Source organism: Myripristis murdjan, chromosome 19 (genome assembly GCF_902150065.1).
Source record: "Myripristis murdjan chromosome 19, fMyrMur1.1, whole genome shotgun sequence".
Lineage (NCBI taxonomy): Eukaryota > Metazoa > Chordata > Actinopteri > Holocentriformes > Holocentridae > Myripristis > Myripristis murdjan.
This window is the reverse complement of record NC_043998.1, coordinates 1,036,069-1,061,938: the sequence shown is the minus strand read 5'-3', so window position 1 is coordinate 1,061,938 and position 25,870 is coordinate 1,036,069. Positions and strand designations below refer to the sequence as shown.

At 40.0% G+C, this 25,870-nt stretch overlaps 1 protein-coding gene across 1 annotated transcript in view; it reads right to left on the bottom strand.

Moving 5' to 3' along the window:
- ryr2a (ryanodine receptor 2a (cardiac)) overlaps positions 1 to 25,870 on the bottom strand; it is a 666,625-nt gene that overhangs the window by 78,954 nt on the left and 561,801 nt on the right. Inside the window, exons 89-94 of the mRNA XM_030078094.1 lie at positions 16,721 to 16,801; positions 9,420 to 9,508; positions 8,659 to 8,787; positions 7,625 to 7,729; positions 6,993 to 7,074; positions 6,551 to 6,709 (exon numbers count right to left, since the gene is read on the bottom strand). Coding sequence (XP_029933954.1) covers positions 6,551 to 6,709; positions 6,993 to 7,074; positions 7,625 to 7,729; positions 8,659 to 8,787; positions 9,420 to 9,508; positions 16,721 to 16,801 — 645 coding nt within the window. The remainder of the gene's footprint in view (positions 1 to 6,550; positions 6,710 to 6,992; positions 7,075 to 7,624; positions 7,730 to 8,658; positions 8,788 to 9,419; positions 9,509 to 16,720; positions 16,802 to 25,870) is intronic.

The following is a 25,870-nucleotide window of genomic DNA, read 5'->3' as shown; positions in this document are numbered from 1 at the left end:
GCACCCTTATCAAAGTGAGCCTTCATTTTAGATTGTGAACTACACAATGCCTCTCTTGCCACCTCACAGGCGTGGTGAAGACGCTCTCTAAAAGAGCTGGCATAGTCCAGCACATTTTGACAAGGGGAAGGACCTCCAGTCAGCTGCTCACGCAACAACTTCAACGGTCCATGAACTGTATGGCCAAATACAAGTTCTGCAGGACTGAAACCCAATTACTCCTGAACAGTTTCTCGGATTGCAAAAAGCAGGAATGGTATACCTTCATCCCATTCCTTACCAGTTTCAAGACAATATGCACGCAACATAGTTTTAAGGGTTTGGTGGAAACGTTCTAGTGCCCCCTGGCTCTCTGGATGGTAAGCACTAGAGACCTGATGTTTCACAGCCAACACATCTAACACCTGAGCAAACACCTTAGACATAAAGTTGGTGCCCTGATCTGTTTGAATGACCTTTGGCAAACCAAAAGTGGTACAGAATTTGAACAATTCCTTCACTACCACCTTGGCTTTGAGGGAACGCAAAGGAATTGCCTCGGGGTATCGAGTTGCAGCACACATTAAAGTCAGGAGAAACTTGTGGCCAGATTTTGACTTAGGCAATGGACCAACACAATCAATGATAAGTCCCTCAAATGGCTCTCCCATATCAGATATAGGATGAAGTGGAGCTTGTGGAATCATTTGGTTCGGCTTCCCAACCAACTGACATGCATGACATGAGCGACAATACTTTGAAACGTCACTTTTCAAGCCAGGCCAGAAAAAGTACTTCAATATATGATAGTAAGTTTTACTTATCCCTAGATGACCAGACAAGATATTATCATGAGCCAAGTTCAGTATCTGTGCACGGTAGCCAACAGGGACAACAATCTGATGTACAGTATGGCACTCACTGTCCTCTTCAGCTGAGGGAGCCCACTTACGCATGAGGATACCATCCTCCTTGTAGTAAGCCACTTGAGAAGCACCAATCTCAGCTTTGGGTAACACTGCTGCAACACACTTAGCCAAGGAAGGATCGGCCTTCTGAGCTTCTACCAGCTGCTCCCTGCCAACCTTTAGTGGAGTCTCAGGCACAGTAGACAAGGTGATAGGACTGGACAATGTAATTCCAACAGTCTCTGCTACAGCCGACTCTGTAGCCTGCATAGCTACATCTAATTCAGAAGTTAAAGAGGGACCAGCAGACACAGGCTCTACAGCTTCTTCCTGTGGAGCTATAAACATTTCTGCAAGGTCAACCACATGCTCATCCTTACCTGACTGAGCACGAGTTACCACACAAGCAGGGAACACTGTAGGCATCTGGGAGAACTGATCACCCTGGTTAACAGATTGAGAGCCAACTGGGTTATTCACAACAATGGGTGTAGGAAGCACCTCTCCACCAGCCAGATCATTACCTAGAATCATATCCACTCCATCTACTGGAAGCTCAGGGCGAATAGCCACTGCCACGGTGCCTGTCACCAATCCAGACTGTAAATGCACAACATGCAATGGGGCTTCCAGCCATGTCATTCCACAGCCCCGCACTAAAGCTTGTTCACCTGTAGAGGTCTCTTCAGAGAGGGGCAAAACTCCCTCCACCAACAAAGACTGAGCAGCTGCAGTATCTCTTAGAATACGAACTGGGACAAACTTATCTGACTCAGAAGTGGCTACCAAACCTTCCATACGGAAAGGTGCAAAAAGGTCAAGCTCAGAGCTATCCTCGATGGGACGCTTTACCACACCAGGCCTGTCTTTACTGCACTGATTGAAACCATCTTCTCCATTAGACAGACGTGGTACTGAAGCTAATAATGCCACTGGTTTAGCAGTTTTCTGCTTTTTACTGAGAGCATAGCAGTCAGCCACGATAAGACCAGGTTTCTTACAGAAAAAAACAGATTCTCTCAGAGTTTCCTGTGCTGGCACTAGCAGGCTTTGTAACAGAAGCTGAAAAACCAGGACCATTACTACCAGCTTTAAAGCGGGGAGAACGGGGTGAAGCATTGTTCCTAGTCTCACGAGGTTTATCATTAAAACTTACTTTATGAGCCAAGACATATTCATCCGCAAGCACAGCAGCATTCGCAACCTTGGACACTTGCTGCTCACTCAGATAGGTTGCAATTGCCTCAGGAACACAATTTTTGAATTCCTCCAAGAGGATCAACTCACGAAGTTGGTCTATGGTTTCAACTTTCTGAGATGTACACCACCTAGTAAACAGATTTTCCTTGTCCCTGGAAAACTCAACAAATGTCTGCTTTTCACCCTTACGACACCCTCTAAAGCACTGCCTATAGGCCTCTGGCACAAGCTCATAGGCCCGCAAAATGGCTGCTTTCACAGCTTCATAGTTAGACCCTCCAGAAAAACGCGGCTAAAAATCCTTGATTATGCGGACTAAAATCCTTGATTCTGCGGACTAAAATCCTTGATTATGCGATTAAATATGCAGGTTTTTTATGTCATTTTATGCGGTGAAATTACGGGAAGTTGCGAAGTATGCGAATAGTTGTGAAATATGCGAAAAGATGCGAAATATGCGGGAACTGGAAAAAGGTGATTCTTCTCCCACACCCTGTTACTAGGCTACTACTGAATGAAAAAGACCAATTTTAAAGATATCCTATGATAAACAGGCACACTAGAAGCAAGCTACATCACAGAAAGTGCTGGTAATGTTTAATTTATTTTATTTTATCAACTTAAGCATGGCTTGTAGATTTGTAGATTTATTTATTTTTTTAAAAGAAAGAAATGGGACAGTACATGTTAATGCACATATAAATGTAAACACGTGAGATTGTAGCCGTGTGGCTTAAACATTCCTCAATCACAAATTTGTCAAAAATAAAACATGCTTCCTGCTGAGGTATAAATTGCAGTAGAACAAACCATCTGGGGTCCATTTCACGAAGCAGGTTCAACAAACTCAGAGTCTTACCCCGAACTCTGAGTTGATCTACTCTGAGATAGGAAACTGATTTTTCGGTTCCAGAACAGCTGATTTGAGTTAGTTTGATCAACTCGGAGTAGTTTCACCTGGAGTTACCATAAAAATCCATAAAAAGACAGCGTCAATGTAGCCCTGATTTGACACGACACGAGTCACCATGGCAATGGGGAAGCATCGGGCTGCGTTTTTCATCCCAGCTGAATTGGAAATCTTAATGGATTCATACAGCGAGTCTGAACATGTCTTTTACTGCAACACCGCTGCAGCGGCAAAGGACAGGGAGACGGCGTGGGAGAACACTGCTGCTCAGGTCAATGCGTAAGTTTAAATGGAGTCCGTTGCAATCACAATAATATTACAGGGGAAAACTGCTTGAATGGTTGCCTATTAATTTATTTCATTTAGGTGCAATGCCGCGGGGAAGAAGCGCACTTGGCAGCAGCTTAAGATGAAATATAAAAAGATTGTTCAAACAGGTAAGACAACAGGTAAACATCTATGCGCGGTCTTATCTCCCGACGAATATTTAATTCTCTGCGCAGTAACACTGCACCTTCATCCATGGGATCGTTGTCGAAAGGACATGCCATGTTTGTGAAAAAATGTCGCCACCTAACTACTAATGGGCTTCTAATAAAGGCCTACTGACTGTTTTTTAAGTATTAATAACAGACGGCAGAACTAATATGCCACGCCAAAACTCGCCTGCTGACTGAATGAATGAGGAAGTTAAATACCGTGTGTGGCTGAAAGAGGGCGGACGGACACAGAGAGAAACTCGAGGTTTCATGAGAAAAACCTGGTCCCAACCAGGTTAGTTTCATGGAGTCTGTTACTGCGGTAACTGACCGAGAGCTTAAGTTACCTCCAGTGGCGGCTGGCCCATAGGGGGCGCTGGGGCGCCGCCCCTCCAGATGTGGAGGGGAAAAATCTCTAATGTATATATTTACAAATTTTATCATCAGTGTCAGTTTTACTTAATAGCAGAGGTGGGAAGTAACGAAGTAGAAATACTTCGTTACCGTACTTAAGTAGATTTTTCAGGTATCTGTACTTTACTTGAGTATTTAATTTTCTGCCGACTTTTTACTTTTACTCCCTACATTTGAACACAAATATCTGTACTTTCTACTCCTTACATTGTCAAAACAGGCTCGTTACTTCTCTCTCCCTCTCTCTCTCTTTTTGGTGCGGGCAGGCGGGCTTGTTACCACCAAGAAAAAAATTACAACACCTGCACCGGCACCGTACGAGAACAAAAGGCAGAGAAACTTTCCAGGCTACAGCAGCGCACTGACATAGATTGTGAAACAAAGCGAAGAGTTGCCACTCTGCTGTATTTTCACTGGCTAACAGCAGCACACTGGCTTAGCTTGTCTATTCAGAGAAGAGGTATCATTTCGGCTTATTTTTCATTCTATGTTATCACATGCATACTCCTGCTCATTCATTGGTAGCTGAATTGTTAGGTCTGTTTGATAAGTAATTTACATTTTTAAAACAAATAATAATTTAACATATTTTTAAATTATTGGAGTCAACATCTACTCCTTCAAGATAATTAATTATGTTCTACAACTCATAAACATACACCAACACTACATACTGAGTGTTTGAGCAGCATATCTCCTCTGTGCTACAAAAGATCCGTGGTAAAAATTATTAACATTAATGCTGAAGCCCTCCCCCACAGTTTCAAAAAATCCTGGAGGAAACCCTGCACAGAGAGGGAAAGGGAGAGAGGGCGCGGGGCGTGAGAGCAGTTAAGATAAAGAAAACCATATAGAGAAATCTGGAGACATGGAGGAAGACAGTTGCCAGGGAAGATAACGTTAGCCGACAACAAAACAGAATCGGAGAAGCAAGAAAAAATCTGTTAAAAGTCATATATGTTAAGTATATTAAGTATTGAGAGTACCAAAGCTGTTATCAAGGTACTCATTCAAGACCTCTGGTCAGTTCAGTCTTGATTATTGTGTGAAACTGGGCTTGCAGCAAAACTAGAATGTTGCGTGATTTTCATTCTCTCTGTACCAGCACTTTGCAGGTTGTTAATAAAAGAGGAAATGTTCCTGTTTTGTGTGCCCTGAACTTTTTTTTCGTCAAAAAGTTATCAAAAAGGTATATGTATCATTAATGGTAAAAAAAAAATAATAATAAAAAATCATTTTTACTTTTTACTTTTGTACTTTAGTACATTTCAGAGCCTGTACTTTCTTACTTTTACTTGAGTAAAGAAGTTGAATTGGTACTTCTACTTTTACCAGAGTCTTTTCTCACACAAGTATCTTTACTTCTACTTAAGTACAGAATGTCAGTACTTTTGCCACCTCTGCTTAATAGTGTGTGCCTACATGCAATCTGAATCATTTACACAACATTTACACCAACTGACTCATTCAATCAATAGTGAATATCACTATAACACGATAATGATGCAGTAACTGCATATGATCACTAGTCAGTCATAAAACATTAACTGGCGCGACCGACCTGACAAACAAATCAGTCAGATTACATATTGGGTATTATTATTTATTTAGGGGCCATTCTTTATTTGGGAAAAAACAGTATAATTAACATAAGAAGCTATGTGACACTTGTCATTGCCCAAAGCTGCCGTGCACTGCTTCACTGCTCCTGCCTGTGACATTTGGCAATGATTTTTTTTTTTAGAATTTGAATTTGTTCTCATATGATGTCATCTGTTAGCACATGAGAAAGAGAAGCCAGGTGGAAACAAAATAATGTCATATATTGTATTAAATGAATGGTCACACCGCTGTGTGTATACTGAGGTCTGTGAAGACATTAAAAAAATAAAAAAGCATACAAAACAAGTACATGTACAATGGCATATCAGTGCCATGAGGTTAAAGTGGTAAATTAAATTCACAGTAAGTCGTAAATTTACAAGAAAAAAAACCTCACAAATCTATGAGAAAAAACTCTAGGTCACAAATTCGCAAGCAAAAAGATCAAAGTCGTAAATTTATGAGAAAAAAAATCACAAATTTATAAGAAAAAAACACAAAAATTCTGAGAAAATTCTTCACAAATTTACAAGAAAAAATGAGAAAAAATTGTTTCTTCTACTGTGGGATGTAGTAGCAAGGAAATCCTGGTGATTTTACCAGAATCACAATCTTCTCATCAGCATCTGGACTTTAAAGAGACACTGCTGGGCCAATTCAGAAGGGAATAATATTGTGATTTTGGGCTAAAATCAGCAGGATTTCCTTGTTATTGAATCCCATTGCAAAGCAGAATTTGATGAGGTCATCAGCAGTTTTGTTTTTTTTTTCTCAAAATACTACCCCCCTCCCTTGGCTCTACAATTTTTATACCCAGTGGCCCTAATAATGCTGTTCTTTAGACAAGAACGCTCTGTTTGATTGGAAAAAATGCTACAAGTTTGCATCCCCAATCTATCTATCTATCTATCTATCTATCTATCAGCCTATGTACTATAACCTATATATCTTAAATGGCATGTTTCATTTAATTAATTGATGTTCACAGATATTAGTGTAATTCATGATGCTTTCTCAGTAAGCAGAATAATACATGAAATACATTTTCATAACCTTGCCTTTTCCATCAGGGTCGTACTCCTTGAAGGTGTCAGAAGAGGTAAGGTCTTTGAGTTTGAGGAACATGTCAAAGAACTTAAGGATCATCTCTACATTGTTGGAGGACTCCACCAACATGTCCACCATCTGCTTTCCAATGGTCCCATTCACCACGTTCCCTGCAGACACGGGACAGCACATTCAAACTTTTGATTAAGAATTGTTTTTACAAGCAATTTGAGTTTATATGCCACAGCATATTTCTCAAAGATTGCAAACACAGTTAAGTTTGTACAATTCTTGTCCGGCCCTACTCTACTCTTTTTGCCTGACCTACAGCCAGGCAAAATCTATTTTTTCAAATTTACAGGTCTGACACAGACACGTTGACTTTGTCTTTTGGTAGGTCTTGCAAACCACTGTGATCCTGCACTGGTGTAATACAACTCTAGTGATTACTACCCTCTAGCATGGACAGCAGCATGACCACCATGTCTTTCTGAAGATCCATTAGTTCCTTCAGCAACTCAATCTGACTGGAGTCCTGAATGGAAACAAACACAAACAAATAATGCAGTCATCTGGGTAGCTATGGTCAGATTTAACTTTGAGAAACAAATTTATCTCTTATGTAATTCTTTTTCATCAGAATTAAAAACCAATTAGCCAAACAACGATCCGATGGTTGGCAACAAAAAACCCTTTACATTTAGAATATATAAGGTTTACTGCATAACATCTTTCATACAAAAAAAAAAAAAAAAAAAAAGCCACGTCAAAAGTGAATCAACAATTCAATGGGACAAGAGACCTGCTCTTATTGTCCTGACTTTAACTGGTAATCCAAAAAGGGCTGTAAGAAGGTTGAGGCTAAAACTTGTTCACCTGGTAATCTTTTAAATGTCAAAGATGACCTGGTTAAATATTCTCAACCAAATTTAAGTCAGCTTTGGGTATGACCAGAGTGTGTGTGTGTGTGTGTGTGTGTGTGTGTGTGTGTGTGTGTGTGTGTGTGGGTGTGGGTGGGTGGGTGGGTGGGTGACTGGAGACTGTCCATATCTTTTGGAGGATGTTTGCAGCAGGTTTTTTCTCACCTGAGACAATTTCATCTGCATGTGAGCAAAAACATGTAGAAATCCAACCACAGCATCCCAGAGACGACTGTGGGCCAAACTCTGCTGGTTTCCAGTGCATGGCCCCTATAACAACATCCACAAAAATCACACAGATTATACTCATCTTAAGACAATAAAAAAAGTGGCAATGATTTCCAAGAGCTTTCAAGAGCTTAGAGAAAAATCAGTCCATTGTTATTCACTCAACTGGCATCAGTTTTAAACACTTCTAATTGATCTTCCTTGATAAACCCATAGACAATGTCAGTCAAGCAGCAGCCACAGCTTTGTCAATGGAGAGCACGAGTCAGACTCCCAAGTCTAACCCATCCTACATTGCTAGATGATGGAAAATGACACAGGAAAAAACAACAGAATGTTACAGGGCTGACAGCAAGTTTACTGTGAAAGAGTCCAGCTGGTTTAGGTATACTCAGTAGCCATTAGCTAGCAAAGCACAAATCACTGACTGGCTAGCTAGGCTAAGTTTGAATTTGGTGTGAGGTGTCCTGACAGTTATTGATAAGTATCGCATTGATAAGCAGTATCAGTGTCGATATCAGCAGCAGCATCCAATTTATGTGATCTCGTTTATTAGATCACAAAATACCCTAAAGCTCTCCTGCAGACATTTTGTGGTACAACCAACCAACCTTTACCTGCTAAGTCATTAAGATTTTATAGACTACATGTTTGTATAAATTACCTGTGCCAATTTCCGAACCTGGTATTTGGAGACAGAGAAATGTCCATGCAAAACTGTCAGTTGCCAATTGCAATTTGACATCCACACATACATCTGTTTGGGTGATGCTAAAATGTATTTTAAAAAAAACAAACCTCTCATGACACTTTAGACCTCTAAAAACTGTGTTTTTAACATTTTAACATAACTACTCTTTAAGGCGTAAGACATTTTCAGAGATTTCAGGAAGATTTTCAATAGCAACAGATATAAGACATTCAGTACAACAATATGACTACAGTGGCTGTACTGCAGTGGCTTACAGTACCTGGATGTACTCAGTGAGTGTGTTGAACACCTGCTTGGCTACATTTATTGCCTTGGAGAAGTTCCTCTGGCCTTGCTCATCAATCACATCCTTCCCAGAGTAATACCAGTAGAAATCACTGATAGATTCCTAGAAGATGAGGGGAACAAGGGCATGAATGAGAGGGGAAAGCGGGTGGAGGGAGGTGGATAAGAAAAGTCATAGTGTGAAAGAAAGGAAGACAGCAAAGAGAAAAAATCACATGGGAAAGAAACATTATTGTTTTGATCATTATTACTATTATTGTTATTGGTGGTTGTAGCAGTATCACTATTATTCTTTTTTTAGGGGTCCAAGCTAAAAGTGCCAGAAGCCTGTTGTTACTGGTTGCATTATGGGGTTCAAACTCCTTGCCAATAACACCTTGCCTTTTGGAGCATTAGTGTCAGCACTCTTGATTTTTTGTTATTTCCATTTGTTGAAAATGAACCTGAAACATAATTGGCCCTATCTTACACCCACTGCCCATGTTGTGTAAATAGCGAAGTCACTTGTGTCCATCTGAGCAGTGCAGTATAGGTTTTCTGCCCGATGTGATTTAGTGCTGATTCACTCTTAAAGCTGACTTCTGCTCATGAGGATTTACAAGGTCAGGCATAGTTTGGGGTCAGATAAACAAAGGATCAAAAAAAAAAAAAAAAAAGTATGAAATGTTATCTAAATTCTGAACAGATCAAAATGTAGTATTAATGAATCAACAGAAGCATGGAGGAGGAGCTAACCTGGACTCTGAGGAGGTAGTCAACAGTAGAGATGATTATGTTGACTGTTGTGTTGTTCCCTGTCTGAGTCCTCAAGTAGTTCTGAAAGTCTGAGACAAAATAAGGCAATATGTTAACATGCTAACATGTGAAATCTCTTCAGAGTATAGCCACACAAACAAAAGTCAACAAACCCACGATTTGCTGCCTACAAATGGGTTCTGTTGAATGAAGCAACGTCAATGTAACATTTCAATTAACCATTATTTTGAATGTTATACTGGACCACAGAACAGCAAACAGCATAACAATCTGGACAATTAAAAATGCAATGAGTAACAATATAACATTTCAACTAAGCATCATTTTCAAAGTTATACTTAACCAAAGAACAGTTAAAAGCATAACAATATGGACAATTTAAAAATCTTCAGATTTAACAGATACTTTTCTGAGCTTTGGTGTGCAGACTTTCCTTTACTACTAAGGGACGAACCCTCCTTTATTTGTCTACATCACACAGAAAGCAAAGAGACATGTAATGTTAACCCTTTATTTCACCAAATCACTAGACCTAGAGTAGTAGTAGTATTTGTAGTAAAAGCTCACTGTGCTACTCTGATAGATATATATAGATACAGATTTAAAAAAAAACAAAAACATTAACAACATTTAAATTATTGTATGATAGCACTGACCCATAACAAACCACAACAAAATGTCATGGTAAACAAAACTACACAGCTAGACCTTGGATTAATCCTACTTAATCCAAACCCAAAGGCCTTTAGATTACTTGTAAACTTAATTAATTAAGTTATTAAGTGAGTGAAGTTGCTCATAGTTTAATGCGATTTATTTAAATGTTGGTCCTAACATGGCAATAGAGATAAGAGAAAAATGCAGGGGGTAGAAACCCAAGTTGTATGACAATATTGATATGACTGTAGTCAAGAACGTAACTGCGCGGATTTAGGTAAAATAAGTTAACGTCTACAGCATGACTAAAGTTAACAGAAGAAATAAGAAATTGCACTGACCAGAGGAAGTATGCAGGTGGAATTTTTATTGACATCAACAAAGCATTTGATACTATCATGTGTAATATGCTGCTCAATAAATTAGAACGGTATGGTTTAAGAGGTTTTGTGCTGAACTGGCTGAAATGTTGATATAAAAAAGACTGTGAAGGCTGATGTGTATGAATCAAGATATGTATTTCCTGTGGAGTCCTTCAGGGCTTGGTGTTAGGCCAATTTTTTTTCTTTGGTATATAAATGTTATTTGCATTGAAATCCCTTTATTTGCTGAAGAAGACACAATTTTTGTCTGTTCTGGGGGTACTTGGGGGAAGTTATAAAATTCTCCAGTGCATCAAGTATGGACAAGTTATTGTATTTCTTAGACCCTCCAGAAAAACGCGATTATGCGATTTATGCGATTCCCGCATAAATCACCAGAATTTCACTGATTATGCGGGGGTCAATTATTTTCCAAAAGGGCGCATAAGACCCGCATATTTCGCAAAATATGCGAAATATGCGGGTCTCGCTTGATTTCACAATTTCCGCATGAAATGAGAAAACTATAACTAAAGTAAGTAAATGGGGTTGTGATGTTTTTTAAAATTATTATTATTAAATTATTATTATTATTATTATTATTAATTATTATTAAATTTGAATACAAAGACATTTGTATACATTACAATAACAGGATAATCAAAGTTCACAAGGTGAACAGCATCAGTTCCTATTAGCATATAAAAAGAAAAAAAAGGAAAAAAAACAGAAGTGGGAAAGAAAAAGAACTATCACAATAAAACAGAGACCGAATCATGGAAATGAAAACTGTTTTAACAGACTCTCTCTCACAGTCACAACGCCTCATGTTTGCATGTGATTCGCAACTAAGAGAGAGCAGTGAAAACAGCTTTCATTGCATCTATTTTGAAGCATATTTCAGTACCATGAACAGAGAGTGATGGTCTAATTATCATTAGTCATGTGTTTTAATGTCACAGAAAATAAAGAAATACATTGAATTACATGCGAATTTCTAGTAGGCAGCCAGGGGCTCTTCAAAACACAGGATAACAAAAGGCAAATTTGGTACAAAATAATCTAATTTATTGTAGCTTCAAAGCACTAAGGCCCGATCAGCACAAGCTGATTTCAGTCTTCAATAACATGTTTGAATTCTCATAATCACAGAGATCCATTTGCATTGCAAGCTGTTGGGCTCTTGTCTAAAGCAGCTGAGTAAGATGCTTCCATAACACACTGTCGAAAAATAAGGTAGGAACAAACAAGTTCACTCACTGACAGTCTTTCACTGGTTTTTAGCACACTCCCTAGTAAATACCCCTTAGTGTTTGAGCCATTAGACAAGATGACCTAACAGTACCACAGCAGTTTATCTCACAACACACCCCTTGCTAACATACATAGAAATACTCAGCTGGCCTCTCCCCAGACTGTTCTAGGCTCACTTCAATTCAGGAAAACTGTCTTAGCATTCAACATTGTTTGCTGTGACTCTCACAAATACCTTGTTATGTACTCTATGCCTCCACATACACTATATTGCCAAAAGTATTCACTCAGCTATCCAAATCATTGGATTCAGGTGTTCCAATCACTTCCATGGCCACAGGTGTATAAAATCAAGCACCTAGGCATACAGACTACTTCTGCAAAAATTTTGTGATAGAATGGGTCACTCTCAGGAGCTCAGTGAATTCCAGCGTGGTGCTGTAATTGTAATGTAATAGGATGCTACCTGTGCAATAAGTCCAGTCATGAAATTTCCTCACTACTAAATATTCCACAATCAACTGTTAGTGGTACTATAACAAAGTGGAAGCAATTGGGAACAACAGCAACGCAGCCACGAAGTGGTAGGCCACGTAGAATTAGACCCTCCAGAAAAACGCAATTATGTGATTTATGCGATTCCCGCATAAATCACCAAAATGTCGCTGATTATGCAGGGGTCAATTATTTTCCAAAAGGGCGCATAATTCCTGCATATTTCACATATTTTGCGAAATATGCGGGTCTCGCTTGATTTCACAATTTCCGCATAAAATGAGAAAACTATAACTAAAGTAAATAAATGGGGTTGTGATGTTAATTTATATGCGACGCCCGGCCCGACGTCATCAGCTCGAGCAAACCTATAGGTTTGGCTCATTGAGAGCTGTTATTTTTAGAGTTTAGAGTTGATGTTCAACAGTTGAGTTTAAACTGTTTTTGGAAACATTGTAGCAGGGGTCCGTTTCACAAAGCAGGTTTAGTGAAATCTCTGAGACTGTTAAACCTGAAATGAGGGAAACTTTTAGTTTTCCGTTTCACAGAGGGAGGTAACTTAAGCTCTCGGTCAGTTACCGCAGTAACAGACTCCATGAAACTAACCTGGTTGGGACCAGGTTTTTCTCATGAAACCTCGAGTTTCTCTCTGTGTCCGTCCGCCCTCTTTCAGCCACACACGGTATTTAACTTCCTCATTCATTCAGTCAGCAGGCGAGTTTTGGCGTGGCATATTAGTTCTGCCGTCTGTTATTAATAATTAAAAAACAGTCAGTAGGCCTTTATTAGAAGTCCATTAGTAGTTTGGTGGCAACATTTTTTCACAAACATGGCATGTCCATTCGACATCCCGTGGATGAAGGTGCAGTGTTACTGCGCAGAGAATTAAATATTCGTCGGGAGATAAGACCGCGCATAGATGTTTATGCCGAGGTCTTACCTGTTTGAACAATCTTTTTATATTTCATCTTAAGCTGCTGCCAAGTGCGCTTCTTCCCCGCGGCATTGCACCTAAATGAAATAAATTCGCTGTATGAATCCATTAAGATTTCCAATTCAGCTGGGATGAAAAACGCAGCCCAACGCTTCCCCGTTGCCATGGTGACTCGTCAAATCGGGGCTACATTGACGCTGTCTTTTTATGGCTGTGGTGCACGCGCTTAACTCCAGGTGAAACTACTACTAGCTGTTCTGGAACCGAAAACTCAGAGTTTCCTATCTCAGTGTAGATCAACTCAGAGTTCGGGGTAAGACTCTGAGTTTGTTGAACCTGCTTCATGAAATGGACCCCAGATGGTTTGTTCTACTGCAATTTATACCTAAGCAGGAAGCATGTTTTATTTTTGACAAATTTGTGATTGAGGAATGTTTAAGCCATGCTTAAGTTGATAAAATAAAATAAATTAAACATTACCAGCACTTTCTGTGATGTAGCTTGCTTCTAGTGTGCCTGTTCATCATAGGATATCTTTAAAATTGGTATTTTTCATTCAGTAGCAGCCTAGTAACAGGGTGTGGGAGAAGAATCACCTTTTTCCAGTTCCCGCATATTTTGCATCTTTTCGCATATTTCACAACAATTCGCAAACTTCGCAACTTCCCGCAATTTCACCACATAAAATGACATGCATATTTAATCGCATAATCAAGGATTTTAGCCCGCGGAATCAAGGATTTTAGTCTGCATAATCAAGGATTTTTGGCCGTGTTTTTCTAGAGGGTCTAATTTCTTATTTAGTTCTTTAATCACCACCAGCCATGTGTCATGATGCTGTCAGTCAGCGCAACTTGACACCTTTCAGATGGTGCCCACTTAGAGGTAGAGTATCAGTTCCACTATGGTTTTAGGGAACTGAAATCCACCAAAAGTTCAAGATGTTTCTTCTGGAAAAGAGGACAAGTCTACTGTTATCTTCTCAATATAGAAAAAAATCTCTAATTGGACAAAGATTTCTGTATGACTATCATTTTCTTACGCCACAAACAATATAACATCAAATCATTCATTTTATTTATGTGCTTCATCCAAAAGCTAAAATGTCAAACAGTTTTCCCAAATATGAAAATTCACTGTCTGCTCAGCCTTCAGCCAGCATAAATGTTTTCTTACCTGTGCAACCCAAATTCAGTCATTCAGAATGTCAGAAAAGTGAACAGGGACCAGAAAAAAGTGGACACCATGTGGTTTCTTTTTCTTTTTCTAGGTAGCTCCATTGTTCCACAGCAAACAAACTTTAAATCAAGGAACGTATAATGAAAGACAACAGATGACAGTAACAGTGTTCCAAATGGCCACTACTCTTTAAGTCAATAGGATCTGCATGGAAAATCCCATAATAAACTACTAGACCTCTGCCATTTGAACTTTGACAAGACAGAGATTCAACTATATAACAAACCACACTTTACATAATGCAGACTTGTGTGCAATGTGTGCACTAGTTGTCCTTGTTCCTGGTTTCAATGCATTGGGAGTCTGTTCAGTAGCTGCACAAAGCTTAATGAAAAGCCTAACTCAAGAAAAACAATGCCAAATAAAGTTTAAAATGTATAATCAAATATGAGCTCATTAGCAATAGACAAATAACTCACAGGGCTCTATTTTATACCCGGCACAGTGGTGTCACGCAAGACAAAGTCTTTTTGCTTGTTTCTAACCAGCACAGTTGTCATTTTCCTGTCCAGCGCCCATGTTGTGTAAATAGCAAAAGTACTTATGCCCATCTGAGTGCCCATGGGCACATTGGTCTTACAATAGGGCGTGGTCAGACATTGTTCATGCATTGCTATCTTGAGGCAGTTGAACATGATTGCACGATTGAACGCTATTTTAAGGACCCATTGTCAAGATAGTAATGTGCATCTACAAAAATGAGTGCCAACGGCACTCTGTCTTTTACAGATACAGGGACACTTTCTTACGCACATTGGGATGGACGCCTGCTTCACCTCAGGGAGCTTTGATGTAAACCTGCTGTCGCGGTAGATGATCTGCTCATGCACTTTAACTTCGTCCACGAGCAGATCAGTTTCCTCTGCAGCGAAGCCTTCCTTTTTACTTGGAAAATGTGCCATTATAATAGCAATCCACCAAGATGCAAGTGCACCTGGTTTTTAAAGGTAATGGGAGATGGCATTTCAATTGGTTCACTGCATTATGCCCAAAACACACCCATGATTCACTAAGAGAATCAATAAAACCCTTCTGAATTATGTGCCTGGTGCAAAGACGCTGTTTAGAAAAAGTGGATCTGGACACAGGCTAAATACACTTGTGCCATGCTCCTGAGACTGTGTGCTTAGACAGATCGTTAACAAAGAGCCCATAATTCCAACACTTGGCAAGAGCAGTAACCTGTTACATAAGGCATAAACAGAGGAGTGGAAAGACCATTTAAAAATGTACAACTGCACTGCCATGTTAGTTATGTTAGTTACAATGAACACTTGTCAGTTAAGATTATAGAAGAACAACATGTATACATATATTATCAAATAACAATACCAAAACTTACTTGAAAGTAAAATAAACTACAGTAGGCCTGTTAATTTACTTGTAGATGTCTTTTGAAATCTGTTGAGTTCAAAGTTGTCTTTATGGAGCCACAGACTGGTGCACTGCAGTGCTTGCATATTACTTCATAGTTTCCGGTTTTGGTTGTGGGAGTCAGTACATAAAAATGGACAAGGATAAATAGCTTCTTTAGTCTGATGTTTTTCACTCTCTTCTTCATGTTTTCCATCTTGTGAGTCTTATTTCATGTATGGCTCCATTTTGAAGGAGAAAAATTAAGTGTACTTCCATCATACTGCACTATGACCGTGAGTTAGGGTCATTGTAGGGGGGGAAATGATGGAGCCAGGGGAGGGGTAATATTCAGAGAAAAAAATCTCAGAATTTCTGAGATTAAAGTAATAAATTTTCAAGAACAAAAAATAATCACACATTTATGACATTACAGAGTCACAAATTTACAGAAAAGTCATTTTCCTTTTTTTTTTTTCATGGCTTGACTTTGTGAGGTTGGATCAGCCAGACACTGCAGACGCTGCTGCTTGCCTTGTATCAGGCCTGCAGCTGATGACCTCATCAAATTCTACTTTTCAATGAGATTTAATGACAAGGAAATCTTGCTGATTTCCTTGTTACTAAAGACATGCATTAGTTCTCCCAACATAAACAAACACTTCTGCCAATGTGGTGTAGAGCTGTTGCCTCAGCAAAGGGAAACACTTAAAAAACCCCAATTTGCTATGAACCAATGGTCACGCCCATTCAGTTTCTATAGATCTAACAGGTATCCTCAATTCAATTCTGAATCACACCATCCTGTAAGAAACAGTTAGTTGTTCACGGCTACTGTTGTCATGACCTGTGGATATCCGATAAGGCTACGCACACATGGTGTTACAACACCTGAAAGCCCTCTTTACTCAAACCTTTGACACTCAAACAAATTCCAGATTGTGCGTAAGGTAAGATTTTAAGTAACTGAAAATGTACACACTCACCTGAGTTGTGTCCCTCACAGAGGAGCTGAAGGAAGCGGAAGAGGTCACAGGTAAACTCATCATCCTGCATCACCTTCTCACCTGTCCAGAGGAAAGACACATACACACATACGCATGCACACCCACACACACCCACATACCCACAGACACAGACACACATCCATGCAGACACACATACATTTTCACAGGCACACATATGCACAAACATGAACACAAATACAAAGGCATGTGCAAACAATCACATGGAATAGGCACACGCAGTCACACAAGCAAAAAGACACCAACAGAAAGCAAGAAGTGAAGCAAGAGGAGGACAAAGGGATCAGAAAGAAGAAGGCATAGACAACACAACAGAAATAAGAGGATGGACACAGAAAGATGGAGAGTGAAAAAGTATTAAAAAGACAGTACTAATGTGAGTCAATCCCTTCTGTTTTCTGTGAGTCAATGAAGGTAAATGGTCCTAAAACACCATCCCCCCCCCACCCCCCACCCCCCACCCCCACCACCACCACACACACACACACACACACACACACACACACACACACACACACACACACACACACACTCTTGGATTATCAGCATATGGATAAAAGTCATGATTGTGGACAATAAATTGGCCAAGACCTGACAGGTCATAAAATTGTAGCATTTTACAGGCAGCACTTGGCTCTTCTTCTTCTTCTTCTTCTTCTTCTTTTTTTTTTTTAAAGAATTTTTTTTGTCTGTTTGTATCCATTTTGACCTCTGCACTCATTAAAAAAAAACTTTGGGTACGTTGAGCAAAGCTGCTTTGTCTTTGCTAAAATATTGCTTTTAAAGTGATATTTCACCCTTATTGAAAAATTTGATGTCATTCCACTTCCCCCCTAGCTGTTGTGTAGGACAGAAGTGGTGATATGATCTTCTCATCTTTACTGACTGTGACAATGAGTACAACCCTTCTATCTGGAGTTATCTGGACACAGGTAAAATTAATCTGCCTGAATCAGTGCTTCCCTTAAGCCCCTCAGAGGTGAGTTGTTCTTATTTTGGGAGTTTGGTAATGCCATGTATCTATTTAGCTGCATATATGACTCATTTCAGTGTCAAACTGCAGCATTTCCTCTGTTTAAATATTCCTTTATTTTGCTCAGAGCCACTGAGATCTGTTTGTTGATTAAGAACAGTTACATGAGGGAATACATTAAGCTATTTCCTAATTTGCTAATTTATATGCTAATTTATCTGCCTCACTCTCCCTAATTTGGGTGCCTCACATTTCTGATGTCCTTAGGCTCCAGCATTCACCAAGTATATTTACCTAACAAATGCCTTAATCCCACCAAAGAGAGTTTGCCATCACTTTCCAAGTTTTGCACAATGCACAATGACTGTTGTCATTGTGCACACAGACAATAGTTTTGCCCAAACAACTGCTAGCTAGCTTCTTCTTTTCCTCCACTTCCCTTTATCACATTCATTTCAAGTATATTTCTAAGGCAGTCGCATGACTTGGACTTGACTTGACTCAAGTCAATTTTGATAACTTTAGACTCAACTTGACAAAATCAATAAGAACTTAACTTTGACTGTAACACCAATGACTCATGACTTCACTTGGACTTGAGCCATTTTACTTGCATAGACTTCCCCAAATCAAAGATGAAAAAGTATGAAACTACTTTTGCATTCTTCTAAATTACTGTTAAATATTCGTTACATTCCAAGGTTGCCAAGCAGGTAAATTAGCTTGTGATAGCCTCTAAACCGACAACCTGCTTCCTCGATCCACTACCTGCCAAGCTTTATAAAGATCCTGGCCTTTACTGGGCTCTACAATGCTAGAATTTATCGCTTAGTACTGGCATTGTGCCCAGCAGCTTTAAGACAGCTGTGGTCAGACCAGTATTAAAGAAACCACATCTTGATTCTAGTTCCTTAAATAGCTATCGCCCAGTTTCCAATCTCCCCTTCATGTCTAAAGTGCTTGAGAGAGTTGTGTTTCAACAACTCTCCACCCATTTGGCAGTGAATCAGCTGTATGAGCCTTTCCAATCAGCTTTCAGGACCTGTCACTCCACTGAGACAGCACTTACTAGAGTTGCCAATGATCTTCTATTAGCTATTGATACGGACTCTACCTCTGTGCTTCTATTGCTGGACCTCAGTGCAGCCTTTGATACTGTTGATCACTGCATTCTATTAGATATTCTTACTGAGAATTTTGGTGTCACTGGCCTGGCTTGTTCATGGCTTAACTCGTACTTATCTGAAAGAACACAGTGTGTCATGTACAACAATACTAGATCCAAATTCTCCAATGTTAAATGCGGGGTACCTCAGGGCTCAGTTCTGGGTCCTCTTCTCTTCTCCCTGTGCATTTTGCCACTAGGACAAATTATACGTAGCCATGATATTAATTTCCATTGTTATGCTGAGGATACTCAGCTTTATTTGCCCATAAAGGCTGATGATCCCACAGAGATCACTAGATTGGAGGTCTGTCTGGCTACGGTAAAAAATTGGATGTCACTAAATTTCCTACTGTTAGACTCAGATAAAACTGAGATGCTAGTAGTCGGCCCTACCAGACACAGACACCATTTTGAACAGATAACATTACTCCTCGACAACTGTGTGATTTCACAAAGTGTGGCAGCCAAAAATCTCGGTGTTACTTTTGATCCCTGCTTATCCTTTGACAGGAACATTAAGGATATTACCAAGACTGCCTATTTTCACTTACGTAATATAGCACAAATTCGGTCTTCCCTGTCCATGGCTGACACAGAGACCTTAATTCATGCTTTTGTTTCAACCAGACTTGATTTCTGCAATGTTCTGTTTTCAGGTCTCCCACGGGCCAGCACCAAAAGTCTCCAGATGGTTCAAAATGCTGCAGCTAGGGTCTTAACTAGAACAAGAAAATTTGATCACATTACCCCAATTCTTGCCTCCCTTTATTGGCTTCCTGTGCATATTAGATCTGACTTTAAGGTGCTTCTGTTAACCTATAAAATCTTAAATGGGTTTGCCCCATCTTACCTTTCGGATCTCCTTAAACCCTACATTCCATCGCGGGCTCTCCGCTCTCAAAATGCGGGGCTGCTTTGCTTACCTAGGGTTAAGAAGAAGTCAGCAGGTGGCCGGGCCTTTTCCTATCGTGCCCCGCTGCTATGGAATAAACTCCCTGCTGATGTCAGGCAATCTGAATCTGTTGATTCTTTTAAATCTAGACTAAAAACTCATCTCTTCAGCCTAACTTATGGCTGACAGTTAGTGATACGGTGGGCTGGTTCTCTGTCTCAGTGAAGTAACCCAAGCACTCACCTGCCGATGAGATTATTGCTCTCACAGAGCTAATTATCTGTCTGTCTTCTGCAGATAATTAATGTTCCACCTTTGTCTCTGTGTGAGTGTGTGTGAATGGTTGATGCGTGTTTGTCCGAGTGCGTGCTCTGTCTATTATTGACCCAGGTTTTCATGGTGTTGGTGGTTGTGTGGCTCAGGTCCCTGGCTGCTCCGGTGCATCTGGCTTCCCTTGGTGTCCTCGTCCCTCATCCACCAACTGTTTTTACACTACATCCTTTGTATTATACATGTATATCTTTTATTGTTTGTTTTCTGTGTCTACAACATCTATTGCACGTCTGTCCGTCCTGGGGAGGGATCCCTCCTCTGTTGCTCCCCTGAGGTTTCTTCCTATTTTTCTCTCTGTTAAAGGGTTTTTTTAGGGAGTTGTTCCTCATCCGATGTGAGGGTCTAAGGGCAGAGGATGTTGTATTTCCTGTAAAGCCCTTTGAGACAAATTTGTAATTTGTGATTCTGGGCTATATAAATAAATAAAATTGAATTGAATTGAATAAGAGAACAGTTCAGCTGTTGTTTTTTTTCTCCAACATTTTTATGTCATTTTGGTCTATAAAAAACACAAACTTTGTTGATTTAGCAGTGGACTAGGGCTAGCGGTTAAGTGAAATTATGTAAATTTTTTTCCAGATTAGTGAACTATCCTTTTAACCATGATGATTAAGTAATACAAGGCAGCATGGCAAAAGATGGTCAGAGAAACTAACAGGAGATGGGACACTTTACAATGACTTACTACAATAATACAACCATACAATAGACAGTAAACATCATTGGCCTGTTGGAGAGAGTAATCTGTAGGTCCATAACAAGACTGAAAGTGCAGTTTTTGGTTCACAGGAAATTAGTGTAACTTGTGTGAGCCACAGCCGACTGACAATTTAACAGACAGATGAAGAAGCAGTGGGTAAATTTGTGGAACTTCCTTACAAAATGAGACACCAAAAAAGGTGACAAAATAAATGTGGGTATTTGAAGTCGCAGCAGTATCTTTTTCAAATTCATAATTACTCTCATTTTTGAGATAATGAGTGATGACTATAAATTAACCTCCTGAAACCCATGAGAGCATGAGATTATTTCCTCTTTTAGTTTTTATATAACAGCACTTTCAAGCTTATTTCCAATACAGTGATAAACCAGATGAAAATATATATCTACACAATTTTACATATAATACTCAGACCATTTTAACTTCATAACCTCAATATTTCTACAATTAAATCCTTGTCTGTGCAAATGCGCCATAGCGGTCATCACACTGACAGTGTGAAAACCTACTCTGGTTTATCAAAAACTGTTACATTCCGCTATTATATATAATATGTGAGACAATACAACTAAATCAACAATCACTCGCAAATAAAAGTCACAACACTAAGTCATCAAAAAATGGATGGTTAATCAAATCCAGAAATTTTACTCATGTAAAAACAAAGCAAAACAGTCAGTGAGAACCAAAAGGACAAAGACACCAACAACAGAAAACAGAGACCACAGCTCGGCCAGCCAACAGGACAAGAAAGAAGAGAGGAGGGCAGGAAAAAGATCTGAGCTCCCCCTCCTCCACTTAGAGCAGCACAGCCAAAACAAGACACTTCAAGGTCCAAAATGCATCACTTTACAAAGAGAGACAGGGAAAGAAAGGAAGACCAAACAAGAGAACAAAAGATGAGAGATGAGAGTCAAGTAGGGCTGCAACTACTGTTTAATTAATTTTCCAATGATTTTTTGAATGATCTTTTGAATCTTACATTGAATACTTGAATAATCAGCCCAGTATCAAGGCAAGGCATGTAATAGTCCACTATATGAAAGCGTGCCAGTGTCTCGCCGAGGCGTGAAAAATGCATTGTTTTATGAAAGAGCAGGAACGTGACACAGTATAAAGGGATTGTCAGTGTCAGCATAGGGATGCAGACAAAGGGGTGGACGGGTCAAACACATGAACTTTGCCATGAGCAAAACCAGAGTTTGTTTTTCCCGCATTTGCTAATGTTAGCTTGCTAGCTAACGTTACTAGCTAAAGTTTCCTAACCCTTAAGCCTAAAACATAACCTAAAACCCTAAAATCATGCTAATTAATCAAAGACCTAGGCTTAACAATGACAGCTCCAGAGGCTACTGAATAATGATCCACACAAAACCCTCACTACAGGCCCATTCTTCCTAAAGGTGTGTTCAGACCAAACACAAAGTGTTTCATGTCACCTGCCGCAAATTTTGTTTCTATTTGCTTCTTTGCATTGACTTTGTATGTAATCCTAGGTGACGTAAAATGTGACACAGACACTCTTTCCTCTGGTGGACCAAGGGGTCTATTACACGCTATGGCATGGTATTGAGTTTAAATAATATAAAATAAAGAATATACTCACAGTGACTAAAATAAAATAAATAAATGCTGATACTGTTAGGGACAAAGCATAAACGAGAGATATCCCACACACTGCATTCTTGCATAAGGGGCATAATTTTATTTGCTAAACTATCTCTTGAACACAAACACAAGTCCCAAAAAACCTGCATTTTTTAACACTCTTGGGACTGAAACATCAATAAATTAAAATATTATGTCCTTTTTGCAAAAGTACAGTGTGTGAATTTTTTTTTTGGATGAGTTTACTTTCCATTGTCCTACATACTTGCATACAAGAAAAAAATGGATGGCTGGATGAGCTACCTATGATCAATGTAGGATTTAGCCATAAAAGTCCGATGCATGTAATTTGTGAACTAAATTTGATCAATCAAAAGTATCAAGTCCTGATACACTAATACACTACTCACAAAAAGTTAGGGATATTCGGCTTCCAGGTGAAATTTCAGGATGAACCTAAAATGCATTATAACCTTTACAGGTGAACTTAATGTGACCTTCTGTAAACTTTTGAATGCACATATCCAACTGTTCAATGTTTCAGTACTTTTTGCACAAGTTGCTGTTCTCTAACAAGGAGTTTAACGGCAAAATTCACAACAGGTGTTTGATCCATGAATCAACCAATAAATTTCCTGGTTCAATTAGAATTGGGATTTAAACAGTCCTCCTCGTCATGCTGTTCACATTTTGACATCATGAGACCAAGACGACACCTAACAATTGATCAGCAGCACCTTGCCATTGCGAGGCTTCAAACAGGATGTTCTCAGACGGAAGTGGCCACTGAGCTTAGAGTGTCACAGAGTGTCATCAGTAGGTTGCAACAGAGATACAGAGAGACTGGAAGAGTCACAGAAAGGCATAGAAGTGGACGTCCTTTGGCCACATCCCACACTGATGACTGCTTCATTGTGAACAGTGCCCTGCGGAACCGGATGATGAATGCCACTCAACTCTAGGCACGTTTAAGGGAGGTGAGAGGCACCCAAGTGTCATGTCAGACCATTCGACACCGTTTACATCAGCATGGTCTGCGTGCTAGACGACCTGCAAGGGTACCTGACCACACCACCAGGCACAGGTGTCATCGTCTTGCATGGGCCAGAGAGCATTTACGCTGGCCGAGGGACCAGTGGGCCTCAGTGCTGTTCTCTGATGAAAGCCGATTCATGTTGAGCAGAAATGATGGCCGCCAACGATGTTGGAGACATCAAGGAGAGCACTATGCATCAGCCACTGCTGTCACCAGATGAGCCTTTGGTGGTGGTGGTGTTACTGTGTGGGCAGTTGTGTCTAGTCAGTACAGAACTGCCCTACACTTTGTGAATGGTACAGTGACAAGCCCATACTACCTGAATAACATCATTAATCCAGTCATTGTGCCCCTGCATGAACAACACAGGCCTAATTTCATCTTCATGGACGACAATGCTCCAGCTCATCGTGGTCGCATGATTAGGGAACGGCTGCTGGAGACTGGGATACCTCAAATGGAGTGGCCTGCACTTTCTCCAGACCTGAATCCCATAGAAAACCTATGGGATCAGCTGAGTCGCTGTGTAGAGACTCGTAACTCTGTACCCCAGAACCTCAATGACCTGAGGGCCGCCCTTCAAGAAGAGTGGGATGCCATGCCTCAGCAGACAATAAGTCGACTTGTGAACAGCATGAGACGTCGTTGTCAAGCTGTAATTGATGCTCAAGGGCACATGACAAGTTATTGAGACATTGACAAGTTTTTTTTTTTTTTTTTTTTTTTGGCATATTAATGAATAAATATCATCATACTGCAGGTAAATTCCATGGCACCAGTGGGATTGAGCCTAAGGGCTCTGGTTTCCCGGCGCAGCACAGGGTGGCGCAGTGAGGCGAACCCCGCGCAGAGCTATTTTGGACCAGCGCAACCCAAGGCGTGCACAGTTTGGTAGTTTTGCAGACCGAGGTGCACTGAGATGGGAGTGGCGGCACAGCAGGGGGAGGTGTGGACAGATTCAGCTTGGCGTAGTGACAGTTTCATGCCAAAAGGCTCCGCAGAGGTGTGCTCAAAGCTCGCCATCTGAAACCACGTCTACTAGTGCAAGGCAGAGCATAGCTGGTGTAGTAGGAGTTTGGCTGACCAGCGCGCAGCGCGCACACATCACCAAAACCTCATAATCAGCACCAACGGTGCCAATCTCCTTTGATCTGACATCAGATGTGACGGGACAGTCGATATGGAGATAAATTTATGTGCTGATTGAGATAGTAGCATTGAATAGTGTTTTTTGTCGGTATTTATTGCATTGTTAATGTGCCTGATATTCTGGACATCTGCGCCAGCGCACACGGCGTGCCAAACTTGCAAAATCCACCTGGCCACACCCAGTTGGCGAAGCTCAGGTGTGCTGTGCCCCCGCCTCGCCCGGTGTGCGAAACTAGAAGCCTAAGTGCTCTTTCATACAAGCAGTTGAGTTGTACAGAAGCCAGATTTTTTTTTTTGTCAGGGAAAATCTGTATTTTAAAAAAATGGTATGTAATAAAAGAAATAAAAATATAAATGGGAAAAAAGACAAATGCATAGTACAATCCATAAATATGCTTTTAGGTTTTTGAATGCAAAAAAAAAAAAAAAAAAAACAGGAACAAGCAAAGGTCTTTCCTCCCTCCTGCAATAAAACTTTTTAATGAGCACTTGGGCTAGGTCTTCAACGCATAAGCACTTTCTTTTAAGGGTCTGCATGTATGTTTTTAGATTGTTTTTGAACTAATTTATTTATGTATGAATGTGTGTTGATTTATTAATGTATGAATGTGTGACAATTAGGGTTGGGTATCGTTTGGATTTTAACGATTCCGAGTCCGATTCCGATTCTCACTATCGATTCCTGTTCTGACCGATTCTCGATTCCGATTCTTTGAGATGGAGGTCAACAGGTCACAGCCTATTTATCAGGAGAATTTTTTCATTTGAAAAAGCTACACAATGTACATTTGCAGGTGTAAACATTGGTAAAACATTACATAAATCGGTCTAATTACACAATATAAAAGTGCACATATTGATGTCAAGTATTTGCCATTTTCTTAAGACATAAGATATCTCTAGTAAATTTTTTGAACAGAGCATAAGAGCAATGTGCAACAAATACACAAAAACACTTTAACATGTGTCCATATATAGTGATGTTTTCAAATGAAATGAGCACTTTGCCAAAGACAAATCTGTCAGCAGTTAAATCTGAACTGTTACTGTGTAGATAACAAGTAGCTACCAGGGGTCCGTTTCATGAAGCAGGTTCAACAAACTCCAAGTCTTACCCTGAACTCTGAGACAGGAAACTCTGAGTTTTGGGTTCCAGAACAGCTGATTTGAGTCAGTTTGATCAACTCAGAGTAGTTTCACCTGGAGGTAAGCGCGTGACCCACAGCTGTAA